At 54.9% G+C, this 14,496-nt stretch overlaps 1 protein-coding gene across 1 annotated transcript; it reads left to right on the forward strand.

The window, feature by feature from the left end:
• Positions 1-3,744: 3,744 nt before the first annotated feature.
• ATP6AP1 (ATPase H+ transporting accessory protein 1) lies at positions 3,745-14,020 on the forward strand. The gene is made up of 10 exons (XM_082300292.1): positions 3,745-3,862; positions 4,406-4,529; positions 5,555-5,629; positions 6,078-6,286; positions 7,307-7,347; positions 7,932-8,014; positions 9,164-9,411; positions 11,023-11,070; positions 12,602-12,836; positions 13,480-14,020. The coding sequence occupies exons 1-10, from the start codon at positions 3,756-3,758 to the stop codon at positions 13,687-13,689; spliced, it is 1,380 nt and encodes a 459-aa protein (XP_082156418.1). The 5' UTR covers positions 3,745-3,755; the 3' UTR covers positions 13,690-14,020.
• Positions 14,021-14,496: the final 476 nt, after the last annotated feature.

Below are 14,496 nucleotides of genomic sequence, written 5' to 3' on the forward strand. Positions count from 1 at the left end.
AAACGGAGGAAATGGGGGAAATTTGGGGGAAAATGGGGAAAAAACCGGGGAAAAACAGGAAAAAAAGGGGGGGAAATGGGGAGAAAAGGGGAAATGGGAAACCAGGAGGAAATGGGGGAAAATTGGGGGAAAATGGGCAAAAATGGGGAAAATGGGGAAAAAGGGGGGGAAATGGGGAAAAAGGGGGAGAATGGCTAAAAAGGGGGAAATGGGGAAAAAAGGGGATGGGAAACAGGGAGAAAATGGGGAAAAAGGGGGAAAATGGGGAAAAAATGGGCAAAAAGGGGAAAATGGGGGAAAATTGGGGGAAAAAGGGCAAAAATGGGGAGGAAATGGGCAAAAAGGGAAATGGGTAAAAAAGGGGGAAATCGGGGGAAACGTCGAGCAGAGAAGGAATTTTGTCCTTTTTGGCTTTTGTTGCTGACGTGGATGGAAAGGATTAATGAGTTAATTAATAAAGAGCTTGGAATCGTTAATTGGAAACGGAAAAGGAAAAAAGCACCAGAGAGGTGAAGGAGGAAATGGAAATATTGCAGAAAAATGGGAATAATGGAAAGAGTGAGAGAAAAATGGCAAGAATGAGACAAAAATGAATAAAAATGACCAGAATGAGATAAAAATGACAAGAATAAAATAAAAATCACAAGACTAAAATAAAAATGCAATGGTAGCATGAATAAAATAATAAAAATAGAATAATAAAAATTCTAATAATACAAAAAAATTATAACAATAAAAATTGTAATAATAAAATTTGTAATAATAAAAATTATAATAATAAAAATTATAATGCTGAAAATTATAATAATAAAAATTATAATAAAAAATTATAATGATGAAAATTATAATAATGAAAATCATCATAATAAAAATTATAATAATAAAAATTGTAATACAAAAATTATAATAATAAAAATTATAATAATAAAAATTGTAATACAAAAAATTATAATAATAAAACTTATAATGCTAAAAATTATAATCATAAAAATTACAGTAATAACAATGAAGGTAAGAATGTAATGAGGATGTTAATAAAGTAATAATAACAGTGAAAATGTAATTATAAAATTAATAAAATAGTGATAATAATAATAACAGTAAAAATATAGTGGTAATGTTAATAAAAAAATAATAATATAGTAAAATAAAATTAATGTAGTAATAATAATAACAATAAAAGTAATATAATGGTAACAATAAAATCATAATAATAACAACAATAAGAGATTACAGTGGTGACATTAATAAAGTAACAATAATAATAAAAATCGAATCGTAAAATTAATAAAGGAATAGTAATAATAATAATAATAGTAATAAAAGTAAGAATATGGTGGTAACATTAATAAAGTAGCAATAATAACAAAGTAAAAATGCAATGATGAAACGAATAAGATAAAATAGTAATAATAATAATAATAGTGAGAATATAAGGGGGAAGTTAATAAAATAACAGTAATAATAATAGTAATAGAGTGATAACATTAATGAAATAATAATAATAACAATAGAAGTTCGAATATGATGGTAAGGGTAACAAAATAACATTAATAATGCAGTAAAAATCCAATTATAGAATTAACAAAATAAAAGAGGAATAATAATAACAATAACAGTGAGAACATAATGATAATTAATTAATAATAAGAACAGGAGTAAGAATACAATGGTGCCGTTAATAGAACAGTAATAATAATCAAGTAAAAATAGCATTTTGGAATTAATAAAGCTGTGACAATAATAACAATAGAAGCAACAATATCATGGCAGCATGATTAGAACAATAATAATATTAATAATAATAAAAATAATAATAAAAGAATATAATGGCGGCGTGAATAAAATAATAGCAATAATAAAGTGAAAATAAAATTATAAAATGAATAAAATAGTGATAATGATAAAACTGAGGATATAAGGGTGAGGTTAATGAAATAGTAAATAATAGTAATAATACAATGATAATAATAATAAAATAATAATAACAACATGAAAAGTTAGACGTGATGGTAGCGTGAATAGAATAATAATGATAATAATAATAATAATAATAATAATGATAACAGTGAAAGTGAAAATACAGCGGTAACGGTAACAAAGTAACAATAGCAGTAAATAAAATATAATTATAAAATCAATAAAATAAAATAGTAATAATAATAATAATGACAATAAAGGTAAGACTATAATGGGAAGATTAATAAAATAATAATAATGAAGCAAAAATAGAGTTATAAAGTAATGAAGCTGTAATAATAACAGTAATAACAATAATAGGAATAACAATATGATGGTAGCATGAATAGAATAATAGTATTAATATTAATATTAACGTTAATATTAATATTAATAAAAGTAGAAATCACAAAAAAGTAAGAACATGATGGTGGCGTTAATAAAGTAATAATAATAATAATAATAATAATAAAGTAAAAATGTGATTATAAAATGAATAGAATAGTAATAATAAAACTAAGAATTTAACGGTGAAGTTAATGAAATAGTAAATAATAACAAAATTATAGCAGTTATAAAATAATAATAATAACGATGAAAGATATGATGGGAGCATGAATAGAACAATAATTAATAATGAGAATGATAATGAGAGTGATAACAATGAGAGTGAAAATACAGTGGTAACGCTAATAAAGTACCAATAATAATAATAATAATATAAATAATATAATAATAATAATGACAATAATAGCGTAATAATAATATAAAAAAATAAAAATAAAGTAGCAATAATAATAAAATGAAAGTACAATTATCGAATCAATAGAATAAAATACTAATAATTATAATGACAATAAAAGGAGGAACACAACGGCAAAATTAATAAAATAATAAGAATGAAGTGCAAATACGGCTGTAAAAAATAAAATGAAGTTGTATTAATAATAATGATAAAAATGAGAATATAAAGGCAGCGTTACTAAAGGAATGATGAGGAACTGAAAATACGGAATTAAAATAAAATAGTAATTATAGTAATGATAATGATGGTGGTAATGCTGGATTTTGGGGGCTCTGGGGGGATTTTTGGGGTCTCGGGGGGATTTTGGGGTCTCGGGGAGGATTTTGGGGTCTCTGGGGGGATTTTTTGGGATCTCTGAGGGGAATTTTGGGGTCTCGGGGGGATTTTTTGGGGTCTCTGAGGGGGATTTTTGGGGTCTCGGAGGGATTTTGGGGGTCTCGGGGGAGATTTTGGGGTCTCGGGGGGGATTTTGGGGTCTCTGGGGGGATTTTTGGGGTCTCGGGATTTTGGGGTCTCTGAGGGGATTTTTGAGGTCTCGGGGGGGATTTTTGGGGTCGCTGAGGGGATTTTGGGGTCTCTGAGGGGATTTTTGGGGTCTCGGGGGGATTTTTGGGGGTCTCTGAGGGGATTTTTGAGGTCTCGGGGGGATTTTGGGGTCTCTGAGGGGATTTTTGGGGTCTCGGGGGCATTTTTGGGGATCTCTGAGGGGATTTTGGGGTCTCTTGGGGGATTTTGGGGTCTCGGGTGAGATTTTGGGGTCTCTTGGGAGTTTTTTGGGGTCTCGGGGCGGGGGGCGTGGCCACAGCAAGGGGCGTGGCCATAACGGAGGGGGCGTGGCCACAACGGAGAGGGCGTGGCCATAACGGAGAGGGCGTGGCCATAACGGAGAGGGCGTGGCCATAACGCGGGGGCGTGACCGCGCATCGCTCACGTGACCCCACGCCAGTCACGTGACGCTCCCTCAGGGGGCGTGGCCTCGCGCGCAGCCAAGATGGCGGCCGCGCTGTGGGCGCTGCTCGCGGCTCTCGCCGGGGTCGCGCCGGGCCCGGGGCCCGCGGGGGCCTCGCAGGTCCCGCTGCTCGTCTGGTCCACGGAGCGGTGCGGAACGGCGGGGCCTGGGCCGGGTTTTAGGGGGCGTTGAGGGGCTTTGGGGGCGCGGAGAGGCCTCGCAGGGTCCTTAGCCGGGGGTTCGGGGGGGTTCGTGGCGACTCTGGGGCCTCTTGGGGGGGTTTGGGGAGCGCTGAGGGGCCCCAGAGGGCCCTTCTGGGGGGGCTGAGGGGATTTGGGGGGAGCTCAGCGCCTTTTTGGGGGAGATCTGAGGGGGCTGCGGGGTTTTGGGGGCTCTCAGGGGCCTTTGGGGGGTCTCTCGGGGGATTTTGGGGGGGCTCTTAAGGGATTTGGAGGGGTTTTGGGAGCCCTTGAGTGGCTTTTGGGGCGCTTTGAGGTGGTTTTGGGGGTTCCGGGTGATATTTGGGGGTCCCTGGATGATATTTTGGGGGTCCCGGGTGATATTTTGGGGGTCCCCTGGAGATATTTTGGGGGTCCCCTGGAGATATTTTGGGGGTCCCCGCTGATATTTGGGGGGTCCCCGCTGATATTTTGGGTTTCCCCGGTGATATTTGGGGGTCCCCGCCCCCCCAGGGCGCTGTGGCCCCCCCTGGACGCCCCCGGGGGCCGGGTGCTGGCGGAGGAGGAGCTGCAGCAGCTCCTGGAGCCGGGGCTGCGCCGGGGCCCGCGCACCGTGCTGCTGTTCCTGCAGGACCAGGTGGGGCCCAAAAAACCCCAAAAACACCCCAAAACACCCCCAAACACCCCCACGGTGCTGCTGTTCCTGCAGGACCAGGTGGGGCCCAAAAAACCCCAAAAACACCCCAAAACACCCCAAAAACACCCAAAAACACCCCCAACCCCCCCCCCCACTGTGCTGCTGTTCCTGCAGGACCAGGTGGGGCCCAAAAACCCCCAAAAACACCCCAAAAACACCCCCAAAACCCCCCCACGGTGCAGCTGTTCCTGCAGGACCAGGTGGGGCCCAAAAAACCCCAAAATCCCCCCAAAAACCCACCCAGAGACCCCCCAACCCCCCCCCGACCCTCTGGGACCCCCCCAAAGCCCCTGGAGGGGACCCCCCCCCTCCCCCCCAATTCCCCGCCCCCCACCGAGGCGAGTCGGGCCCCTCCCCCACCCCGGGGTTATGTGACAGTGAGGGGACGGCCGGCCCCTCCCCCACCCCGCCAGGCCCCTCCCCCATCTGCCCCTCCCCCATCTGCTCCTCCCCCACCCCGCCAGGCCCCTCCCCCCCTTTGCCCCCCCCATGGCAGTGGGGCCCCTCCCCATCTGCCCCTCCCCCACCCTTTTCTGTTCTTCCCCCCTGCCCCTCCCCCTCCCCTTTTGCCCCTCCTCCTCCCCATAAGGCCCCTCCCCCTCCCCTTTTGCTCCTCCTCCATCCTCTCTGCCCCTCCCCCACCCCATGAGGTCCCTCCCCCTCCCCATTGACCTCTCCCCCTCTGCCCCTCCCCCACCCCCTCTGCCCCTCCCCCTCCCCATTTGCCTCTTCCCTTTTGCCCCTCCCCCACCCCATGAGGCCCCCCCATTTGCCCCTCCCCCTCTCTCTCTGCCCCTCCCCCTCTCTGCCCTTCCCCCACCCCATTTGCCCCTCCCCCACCCCAATGAGGCCCCTCCCCCACCCAATGAGGCCCCTCCCCCACCCAATGAGGCCCCTCCCCCTCCCTTCTCTGCCCCTCCCCCTCCCCTTTGACCCCTCCCCCTCTCTCTCCGCCCCTCCCCCAGCTCAGCCTGGAGGATTTCACGGCTTTCGGGGGCGTTTTTGGGAACGAGGCCGACGGAGCCTTCCCCAACCTGCAGGTGGGGGAGGGGCCGGGGTGGGGGAGGGGCCGGGGGGTGGGGGAGGGAGATCGGGGGGTCCCGATGGGGGACCCCGAGATCTTTGGGGGGGGGGTTCTGGTGGTGGGGGAGGGGTCACTCAGGGCTATGGGGGGTCTGGGGGTGGGGGAGGGGTCCTGGGGGGGATTTTGGGGGGGCTGTGGGGGCTCCAGGGGATTTTGGGGACCCCCCCCCCCCCCCCCATGTCAGGGTGCTCTGGTGGGGGTTGGGGGGCTCGGGGGGATTTTGGGGGTCCCGGGTGGTTTTAGGGCGCCGGGGGGTCAGTAGGGTTTGGGGGGGTGGGTCTGTGGATATTTGGGGTGGTTTTGAGGGGGGTTGGGGGGGATTTGGGGCCTTTTGGGGTGGTTTTGGGGCTTTTGGGGCAGTTTTGGGGTTTTTGGGGTATTTTCTGAGCCCCTCTCTCCCGCAGGGCGCCCTGGGCTCCGCGGGGTCAGCGCTGACCCTGCCCTCGGTGGCCGCAGTGGCCGCGGCCGCGCTGCCGCTGACCCTGCAGAGGGCCCTGGGTGCCCCTCCCCCCCTGCGCCTGCCCGGGGGGGCCCTGGGGGGGCTGAGGCTGAACCGCTCCGAGCCCACCCCCAACCCCGCACTGCTGCTCGTGGGGCTGCCCCACAGCCGGAGGTGAGAGACCCCCTAGGGACCCCATAGGGACCCCATAGAGACCCCATAGGGACCCCACAGAGACCCCATAGAGACCCCATAGGGACCCCATAGAGACCCTATAGAGATCCCATAGAGACCCCATAGAGACCCCGTAGGGACCCCATAGAGACCCCATAGAGACCCTATAGAGACCCCATAGGGACCCTATAGGGACCCCATAGAGACCCCATAGGGACCCCATAGAGACCCCACAGAGACCCCATAGGGACCCCATAGGGACCCTATAGAGACCCCATAGAGACCCCATAGAGACCCCATAGAGACCCCATAGGGACCCCATAGGGACCCCATAGGGACCCCATAGAGACCCCATAGGGACCCCATAGAGACCCCATAGAGACCCCATAGGGACCCCATAGAGACCCTATAGAGATCCCATAGGGATCCCATAGGGACCTTATAGAGACCCCATAGGGACCCTATAGCAACCCTATAGAGACCCTATAGCGACCTTATAGGGACCCCATAGGGACCCCATAGAGACCCCATAGAGCCCTTTAGAGACCCCATAGAGACCCCATAGGGACCCCATAGGGACCCCATAGGGACCCCATAGAGACCCTATAGAGACCCCATAGAGACCCCATAGGGACCCCATAGGGACCCCATAGAGACCCCATAGAGACCCCACAGGGACCCCATAGGGACCCCATAGGGACCCTATAGCAACCCTATAGAGACCCTATAGTGACCTTATAGGGACCCCATAGGGACCCCACAGAGACCCTATAAAGACCCCATAGAGACCCCATAGGGACCCCATAGAGACCCCATAGGGACCCCATAGAGACCCCATAGAGACCCTATAGAGACCCCATAGAGACCCCATAGGGACCCCATAGGGACCCCATAGAGACCCCATAGAGACCCCACAGGGACCCCATAGGGACCCCATAGGGACCCCATAGGGACCCCATAGAGACCCCGTAGGGCCCCCTGCCCATCCCCCACCCCCCTGACTGTCCCCTCCCCCCCCAGCTCCGGCCTGATGGGCCCCAAGGAGGCGCTGACCAGTAACGGTGAGGGACTGGGAGCACTGGGAGCACTGGGGGAGGTTCCATGGGGGGGGGGGTCCTTAAGGGATCAATGGGGCTGGGGGTGGCTTTGGGGTCAGCTTGGGGCAGGTTTTGGGGTGGATTTGGGGTTTTGGGGTCTCACTGTGCCCCCCAGATGCGGTGCTGGGGGTGGGCTTGGGGTCAGTTTGGGGCAGTGTTTGGGGTTTTTGGGGTCTCACCCCATGATCCCCCAGATGTGGAGCTGCAGGAGGAGCTGGGGGTGCATTTGGGGGATTTTGGGGTCAGTTTGGGGGATTTTGGGGCAGGTTTTGGGGTCTCACTGTGCCCCCCCAGACACGGTGCTGGGGGAGGAGCCGGGGGTGGGTTCGGGGCAGTTTTTGGGGCCGTTCTTGGGTTTTTGGGGTCTCACTGTGCCTGCCAGATGCGGTGCTGGGGCTGGGTTTGGGGGATTTTGGGGCAGGTTTGGGGGTTTTTGGGGTCTCACTGTGCCCCCCCCAGACGTGGTGCTGGGGGTGGGTTTGGGGTGGGTTTGGGGCAGTTTTTGGGGCCGTTTTTGGGGTTTTTGGGGTCTCACTGTGCCCCCCCAGACGCGGTGCTGGGGGAGGTGCTGCAGGTGCTGCAGGAGGAGCAGGTCCCGTACACGGCGCTGTTCACTGCCCGCAGGGCCCGCGTGAGTGACCCCTCAGTGACCCCTCAGTGACCCCCCCAACTAACCCGAGTGGTCCCCAAAATGGCCCTTGAGTGACCCCTAAATGACCCCTGAACTGACCCCTGGGACCCCCTGAGTGACCCCTGAGTGACCCCTGAACTGACCCGAGTGGCCTCTGAATGACCCCTCAGTGACCCCCAGACTGACCTGAGTGACCCCTAAATGAGCCCTTAACTGACCCCTGAGTGACCCCCAGAATGACCCGAGTGACCTGAGTGACCCCCAAACTGACCCCTAAGTGACCCCCAAACTGACCTCTAAATGACCCGAGTGACCCCCAAACTGACCCCCAAATGACCCCTGAGTGACCCCCAAATGACCCCTGAACTGACCCCTGAGTGACCCCTGGGACCCTCTGAGTGACCCCCACCCCCCCAACCCCTCCTTTCCCCCCTCCCCCACTCCAGGGGGTCCCTCCCCCAAATTTTGGGCTCCCCCCCCATAACCCCCCCTCCCCCACTTCCCCCTCTCACCCCCCCCCCCAATTTTGGGATGTCCCCTCCCCTCCCCCCCCCCTCCCCAAATTCCGGGGTCCCTCTTTCCCCCCCCCCCCATTTCCCCCCTCCCCCACTCCAGGGGGGTCTCTCCCCCCAAATTTTGGGCTCCTCCCCCATAACCCCCCCCCCCATTTCCCCTTCTCACCCCCCCCAATTTTGGGATGTCCCCTCCCCCCCCAACTCCGAGCTCCCACCTTCCCTCTTCCCCCTCCCCCACCCCCCCAAACCTCCCAACCCCCCCCCTTGCCCCCCCTCCCCCACTCCAGGGGGTCTCTCCCCCCAAATTTTGGGCTCCCTCCCTTCAATTTCCCCCCCCCATTTCCCCCTCTCACCCCCCCCCCCCCCAATTTTGGGATCCCCCCCAACTCCGAGCTCCCCCCTTCCCTCTTTCCCCTCCCCCACTCCCCAACCCCCCCAACCCCTCATTTCCCCCCTCCCCCACTCCAGGGGGGTCCCTCCCCCAAATTTTGGGCTCCCCCCCTTTCACCCCCCCCCATTTCCCTCTCTCACCCCCCCCCCCCAATTTTGGGATGTCCCCTCCCCTCCCCCCCCCCAAAATTCCAGCCTCCCCCTCCCCAAATTTCACCCTCCCCCCTCCGTTTCCCCCCTGCAGGAGCCGCGTGGGGCCGGGGGGGTCTCGGGGGGTCCCCGGCGGGCGCTGCTGGCCCGGGAGGGGGGGGAGGGGCAGGAGCCGCCGCCCCCCCTGCGCTGGCCCCCCCAGGGGGACCCCCGGATGCTGCTGTGGGCCCGCGGCCTGTGGGTGGCGCTGCGGGGCCGCGAGCGCGACCTCACCCCCAGCACCTTCGGGGAGGGGGCGAGCGTGGAGCTGGGGGGGTCCTCGTGGAGCCCCCGGGAGGCCCGGTGAGAGTGGGGGAGGGGCGCGGGGGGGTCCCGAAGGGGCTTTGGGGGGGTCCTGGGGGGGGTCTGGGGGGTACCAGAGGGGGTTTGGGGGGTCCTGGGGGGGGGGGTCTGGGGGGTACCAGAGGGCGTTTGGGGTGTCCTGGGAGGGTTTTGGGGGGTCTGGGGGTGCTGGAGGGGATTTGGGGGGGTCGTGGGGGGTCTGGGGAGTTTTGGGGGTGCCAGAGGGGCTTTGGGGGGTCCTGGGGGGGGTCTGGGGGGTGCCAGAGGGGGTTTGGGGGGTCCTGGGGGCGGTTTTGGGGGGTTTGGGGGGTCCTGGGGGGGGGGGTTGGGGTCTTAGAGGAGGTTTGGGGTGTCCTGGGAGGGTTTTGGGGGGTCTGGGGGTGCTGGAGGGGATTTGGGGGGGTCGTGGGGGGTCTGGGGAGGTCTGGGGGGTCCCAGAGGGGGTTTGGGTGGTCCTGGGGGGATTTTGGGGGTGCCAGAGGGGCTTTGGGGGGTCGTAGAGGGGGTTTGGGGGTGCCAGAGGGGGTTTGGGGGGTCCTGGGGGGTTTTGGGGGGGTCTGGGGGGTGCTGGAGGGGATTTGGGGGGTCCTGGGGGGGGTCTGGGGGTCCCAAAGGGGGTTTTGGGGCCCCAGAGGGAGTTTGGGGGTGTCCTAGAAGGGGGTTTTGGGGTAAATTTGGGGGTCCTGGAGGGGGATTTGGGGGTGCTGGAGGGGATTTGAGGGGTCCTGGGGGGGGGTGGGGGGAGCTCAGGGGGTTTGGGGGGGGTCCTGGGGGGATTTGGGGGTCGTAGAGGGGCTTTGGGGGGTCCTGGGGGGTATTTGGGGGGGCTCAGGGGGCTTTGGGGTAAATTTGGGGGTCCTGGAGGGGGATTTGGGGGGGTCCCAAAGGGGGTTTGGGGGTGAATTTGCTGGTCCTGGGGGGGAATTTGGGGAGGATTTGGGGGTCCCAGGGCAGTTTGGGGGTCCCAGAGGGGATTTGGGGGGGTTTTGGGGTCCCAGAGGGTGTTTGGGGGGTCCTGGAGGGGGATTTTGGGGTGCCGGGGGTGTTTGAGGGGTTGGGGGGGATTTGGGGGTCCCAGAGGGATTTTGGGGTGACAAGGGAGGGGTTGGGGGGTCCGAGAGGTTTTGGGGGGGCTGGAAAGGGATTTGGGGGGGATTTTGGGGGGGTCCCGGAGGGGTTTTTGGGGATTCTTGAGGGATTTTGGGGGGTCCTGGGGGAGGTTTTGGGGTCTTAGAGGGGCTTTGAGAGGATTTGGGGGGGATTTTGGTGGGTCTTAGAGGGGATTTGGGGGGTCCTGGAGGGGATTTGGGGGAAATTTGGGGGTCCCAGAGGGGATTTTTGGGGGTTCTGAAGAGCCTGAGAAGGTTTTGGGGGGGGAATTTGGGGGTCCCGGGGGGGATTTTTTGGGGTCTCTGGGGATTTTGGGGGGTCCCAGAGGGGTTTTGGGGTGACAAGGGGGGGTCCTGAAGGGGTTTTTGGGGATTCTTGAGGGATTTTGGGGGGTCCTTTGGGAGGTTTTGGGGTCTTAGAGGGGTTTTGAGAAGATTTGGGGGGAATTTGGGGGTCCCGGGGGGTTTTTGGGGTCCCCCCTGACCCCGCCGGCCCCCCCAGGTTCGTGCTCCAGTACCGGGAAGTTTTTGGGGAGCCCCTGAACATCACGTGAGTGGGGGAGGGGCTTGGGGGGAAATTTGGGGGAAATTTGGGGGAAATTTGGGTCGGGGGCGCCGAATTTGGGGTCCCTGACCCCCCCCCGGGGCTGCTCCGGGGGAGTTTTGGGGGGGGGGGGTGCGATTTTGGGGTGACTTTTGGGGTTTTTTGGGGGCGGGGAGTTCAGTTTTGGGGTTATTTGGGGTTTTTTGGGTCAGCGATTTCAGTTTTGGGGTTTTTTGGGGTAGGGACTGCAGGTTTTGGGGTTTTTTGGGGTTTTTGGGTTTTTTTGGGGGGCAGGGATTGCAGTTTTTGGTTTTTTGGGGGGATTTTTGGGTTTTTTTGGGGGGGGTTGGGGTTTTTTGGGGCGGGAATTTCATTTTTGGGGTTATTTGGGGGGAGGGGCAGTTTTTGGGGACAGTTTTGGGGTTTTAGGGTCAGGTCTAGAGCCAGTTTTTGGGGGTTTTGGGGTTTTTTTGGGGCAGGGATTGCGGTTTTTGGGGTTTTGGGGGATTTTTGGTTTTTTTTTAGGGCAGGGATTGCAGGTTTTGGGGTTATTTGGGGTTTTTGGGGGTTTTTTTTGGGGGGGAGTTCATTTTTGGGCGGAAATTTCAGGTTTTGGGGTTATTTTGGGGGGAGGGGCAGTTTTTGGGGGCAGTTTTGGGGTTTAGGGTCAGGTCTAGAGCCAGTTTTGGTTTTCAGGGCTTTTCAGTTTTGGAGTTATTTGGGTCAGGGGATTTCATTTTTGGGGTTTTTTGGGGTTTTTTTGGGGTGGGGGTTTCATTTTTGGGTTATTTGGGTTTTTTGGGGGGCGGGGGTCTCATTTTTGGGGTTATTTGGGGTTTTTTGAGGGCAGGGATTTCATTTTTTGGGGTTATTTGGGGCAGGGGTTTCATTTTTGGGGTTATTTGGGTTTTTTGGGGGGCAGGGATTTCATTTTTGGGGTTATTTGGGGTTTTTTGGGGGCGGGGGTTTCAGTTTTTGGGGGTTTTTTGGGGCAGGGGTTTCATTTTTGGGGTTATTTGGGGGTTTTTTGGGGCGGGGGTTTCAGTTTTTGGGGTTATTTGGGTTTTTTGGGGGGCAGGGATTTCATTTTTGGGGTTATTTGGGGTTTTTTGGGGGCGGGGGTTTCAGTTTTTGGGGTTTTTTTGGGGCAGGGGTTTCATTTTTGGGGGTTTTTTGGGGCGGGGGTTTCAGTTTTTGGGGTTATTTGGGGGTTTTTTGGGGCGGGGGTTTCATTTTTGGGGTTATTTGGGGGTTTTTTGGGGCGGGGGTTTCATTTTTGGGGTTATTTGGGGGTTTTTTGGGGCGGGGGTCTCATTTTTGGGGTTATTTGGGGGTTTTTTGGGGCGGGGGTTTCATTTTTGGGGTTATTTGGGGTTTTTTTGGGGCGGGGGTTTCATTTTTGGGGTTATTTGGGGTTTTTTTGGGGCGGGGGTTTCATTTTTGGGGTTATTTGGGGGTTTTTTGGGTTGGAGGTTTCATTTTTGGGGTTATTTGGGGGTTTTTTGGGGGCGGGGGTCTCATTCCCGGGCCCCCCCAGGCTGCTCCTGCGCCGCTCGTGGTTCCCGGTCTCGGGGCGCCCCTGGGCCTGGCTGGACGAGATCGGGGTGACCCTGGGGGGGGCCCCCCCCGCGCGGTTCCGGGTCCGGGGCGCGGCCGCCCCCTCCCCCCTGGGCTGGCGCTGCGGGGAATTGGGGACCCCCGGGCCCCTCCTGCTGCCCCTCCCCCCCCTGGAGCACAGCCAGCACTGGCAGCTCCGGATCCGCGACCTGCAGGTACCCCAAAAACCGGGATGGGGCCCCAAAACGGGGATGGGGCCCAAAAATGGGAATGGGGGCCCAAAAATGGGAATGGGGGCCCAAAAATGGGGATTGGGACCCCAAAAATGGGAGAGGGGGACCCAAAAACGGGGAAGGGGACTCAAAATGGGGATTGGGACCCCAAAAACTGGGATGGGCCCCTGAAATGGGGATTGGGACCCCAAAAATGGGATTGGGGACCCTGAAATGGGGATGGGGACCCCTGAAAATGCGGATGGGGCCCAAAAATGGGGATGGGAACCTCAAAAATGGGAGAGGGGGACCCAAAAACGGGGATGGGGACTCGAAATGGGGATTGGGACCCCAAAAACGGGGATGGGGCCCCAAAAACGGGGATGGGGCCCCAAAACGGGGATGGGGCCCAAAAACCGGGATGGGGACCCAAAATGGGGATGGGGACCCCAAAAATGGGATTGGGGACCCTGAAATGGGGATGGGGACCCCTGAAAATGGGGGAAGGGGACCCAAAAACGGTGGGGGGGGGGGGGGAGAGGGGGACCCAAAAAATGGGGGGAGGGGAGCTCCGGGGGGGCGGGGCTGAGCCGCAGCCCCTCCCCCACCCCGGGCTGACCCCCCCCCCCTTTCCCCTCCCCCACAGGTCCAGGCCTTCAACGTCTCCGGGGGGGTTTTCGGGGGGGTCTCGGACTGCGCCACCTTCATCAGCGCGGGGGGGGGGATGGGGCTGCTCACGGGGGGGCTGCTCCTGGGGGGGCTCCTGCTGGGGGGGGGGCTCCTGCTGCGCCTGCGCCCCATGGATCGCTTCGACGACCCCCGCGGGCCCCCCCTGCCCGTGCCCCTCAGCGAGTGAGGGGGGGAGGGGAGAGCGCCGGGAACTGCACAGAACCCCCCCCCCCCCCCCCAAAAAATGGGCCAAGAACCCCCAAACCCGCCCCTCCCCCACCCAGCTGGAGCTGGGTTTGTTCCCTCACAAAATTACTGGGACCCCCCCTCCCCCCCCACCTCGTGGGTTTGGGGTTCTCCCCCCCCCAGGACCCCAAAATTCTTGGGACCCCCCCCCTCATATTTTTGGGGTTCCTCTCCTCCCCCTCAGGACCCCAAAGTTGTGGGAGCCCCCCCAAATCCCCCCCCCTTTGTGCCCCTCCCCCCCCACCCCCCCAGGAACTCCCGGTGCCCCCAGAGCGCCCCCGAGGGGGGAGGGGCGGCTTTGGGGGACCCCTCCCCCCACCCCTTATTTATTGTCGGTGTTGTGTCAATAAAGAACCGGGAAAAAGCCCAAAAAACCCCAAACTGCCAAAAATCCCTAAAAACCCCGAAACTGCCAAAAAACCCCAAACCTGCCAAAAATCCCCAAAAAACCCCAAAGCTGCCAGAAAAAACCCAAAACCCCGAATGCTAAAAAAACCCCCCAAAGCTGCCAAAAATCCCGAAAGTCCCAAAAATCCCCGAAACGCCCAAAAAACCCCGGAACTGCAAAAAACCCCGAAACGCCCAAAAAACCCCAAAAAATCCCGAAACGCCCAAAAAACCCCGAAATTCCCAAAAAACCCCGAAACTGCCAAAAGCCCCGAAATGGCTAAAAAAGCCCAAAAAACCCAAAAATCCCCGAAACGCCCAAAAAACCCCGAAATTGCCAAAAATCCCCGAAAAACCCCAA

The sequence above is a fragment of the Coloeus monedula genome (genome assembly GCF_965178545.1).
Source record: "Coloeus monedula genome assembly, chromosome: 39".
Taxonomy (NCBI): domain Eukaryota; kingdom Metazoa; phylum Chordata; class Aves; order Passeriformes; family Corvidae; genus Coloeus; species Coloeus monedula.

Excerpts from the sequence above, each read along its gene's own strand:
- ATP6AP1 (XM_082300292.1), top strand. The coding sequence starts at position 3,756 with ATGGCGGCCGCGCTGTGGGCGCTGCTCGCGGCTCTCGCCGGGGTCGCG. Across the intron at positions 6,287-7,306 it reads GGGCTGCCCCACAGCCGGAG|CTCCGGCCTGATGGGCCCCA; the intron begins GTGAGAGACCCC and ends CTCCCCCCCCAG. Across the intron at positions 12,837-13,479 it reads TCCGGATCCGCGACCTGCAG|GTCCAGGCCTTCAACGTCTC; the intron begins GTACCCCAAAAA and ends CCTCCCCCACAG.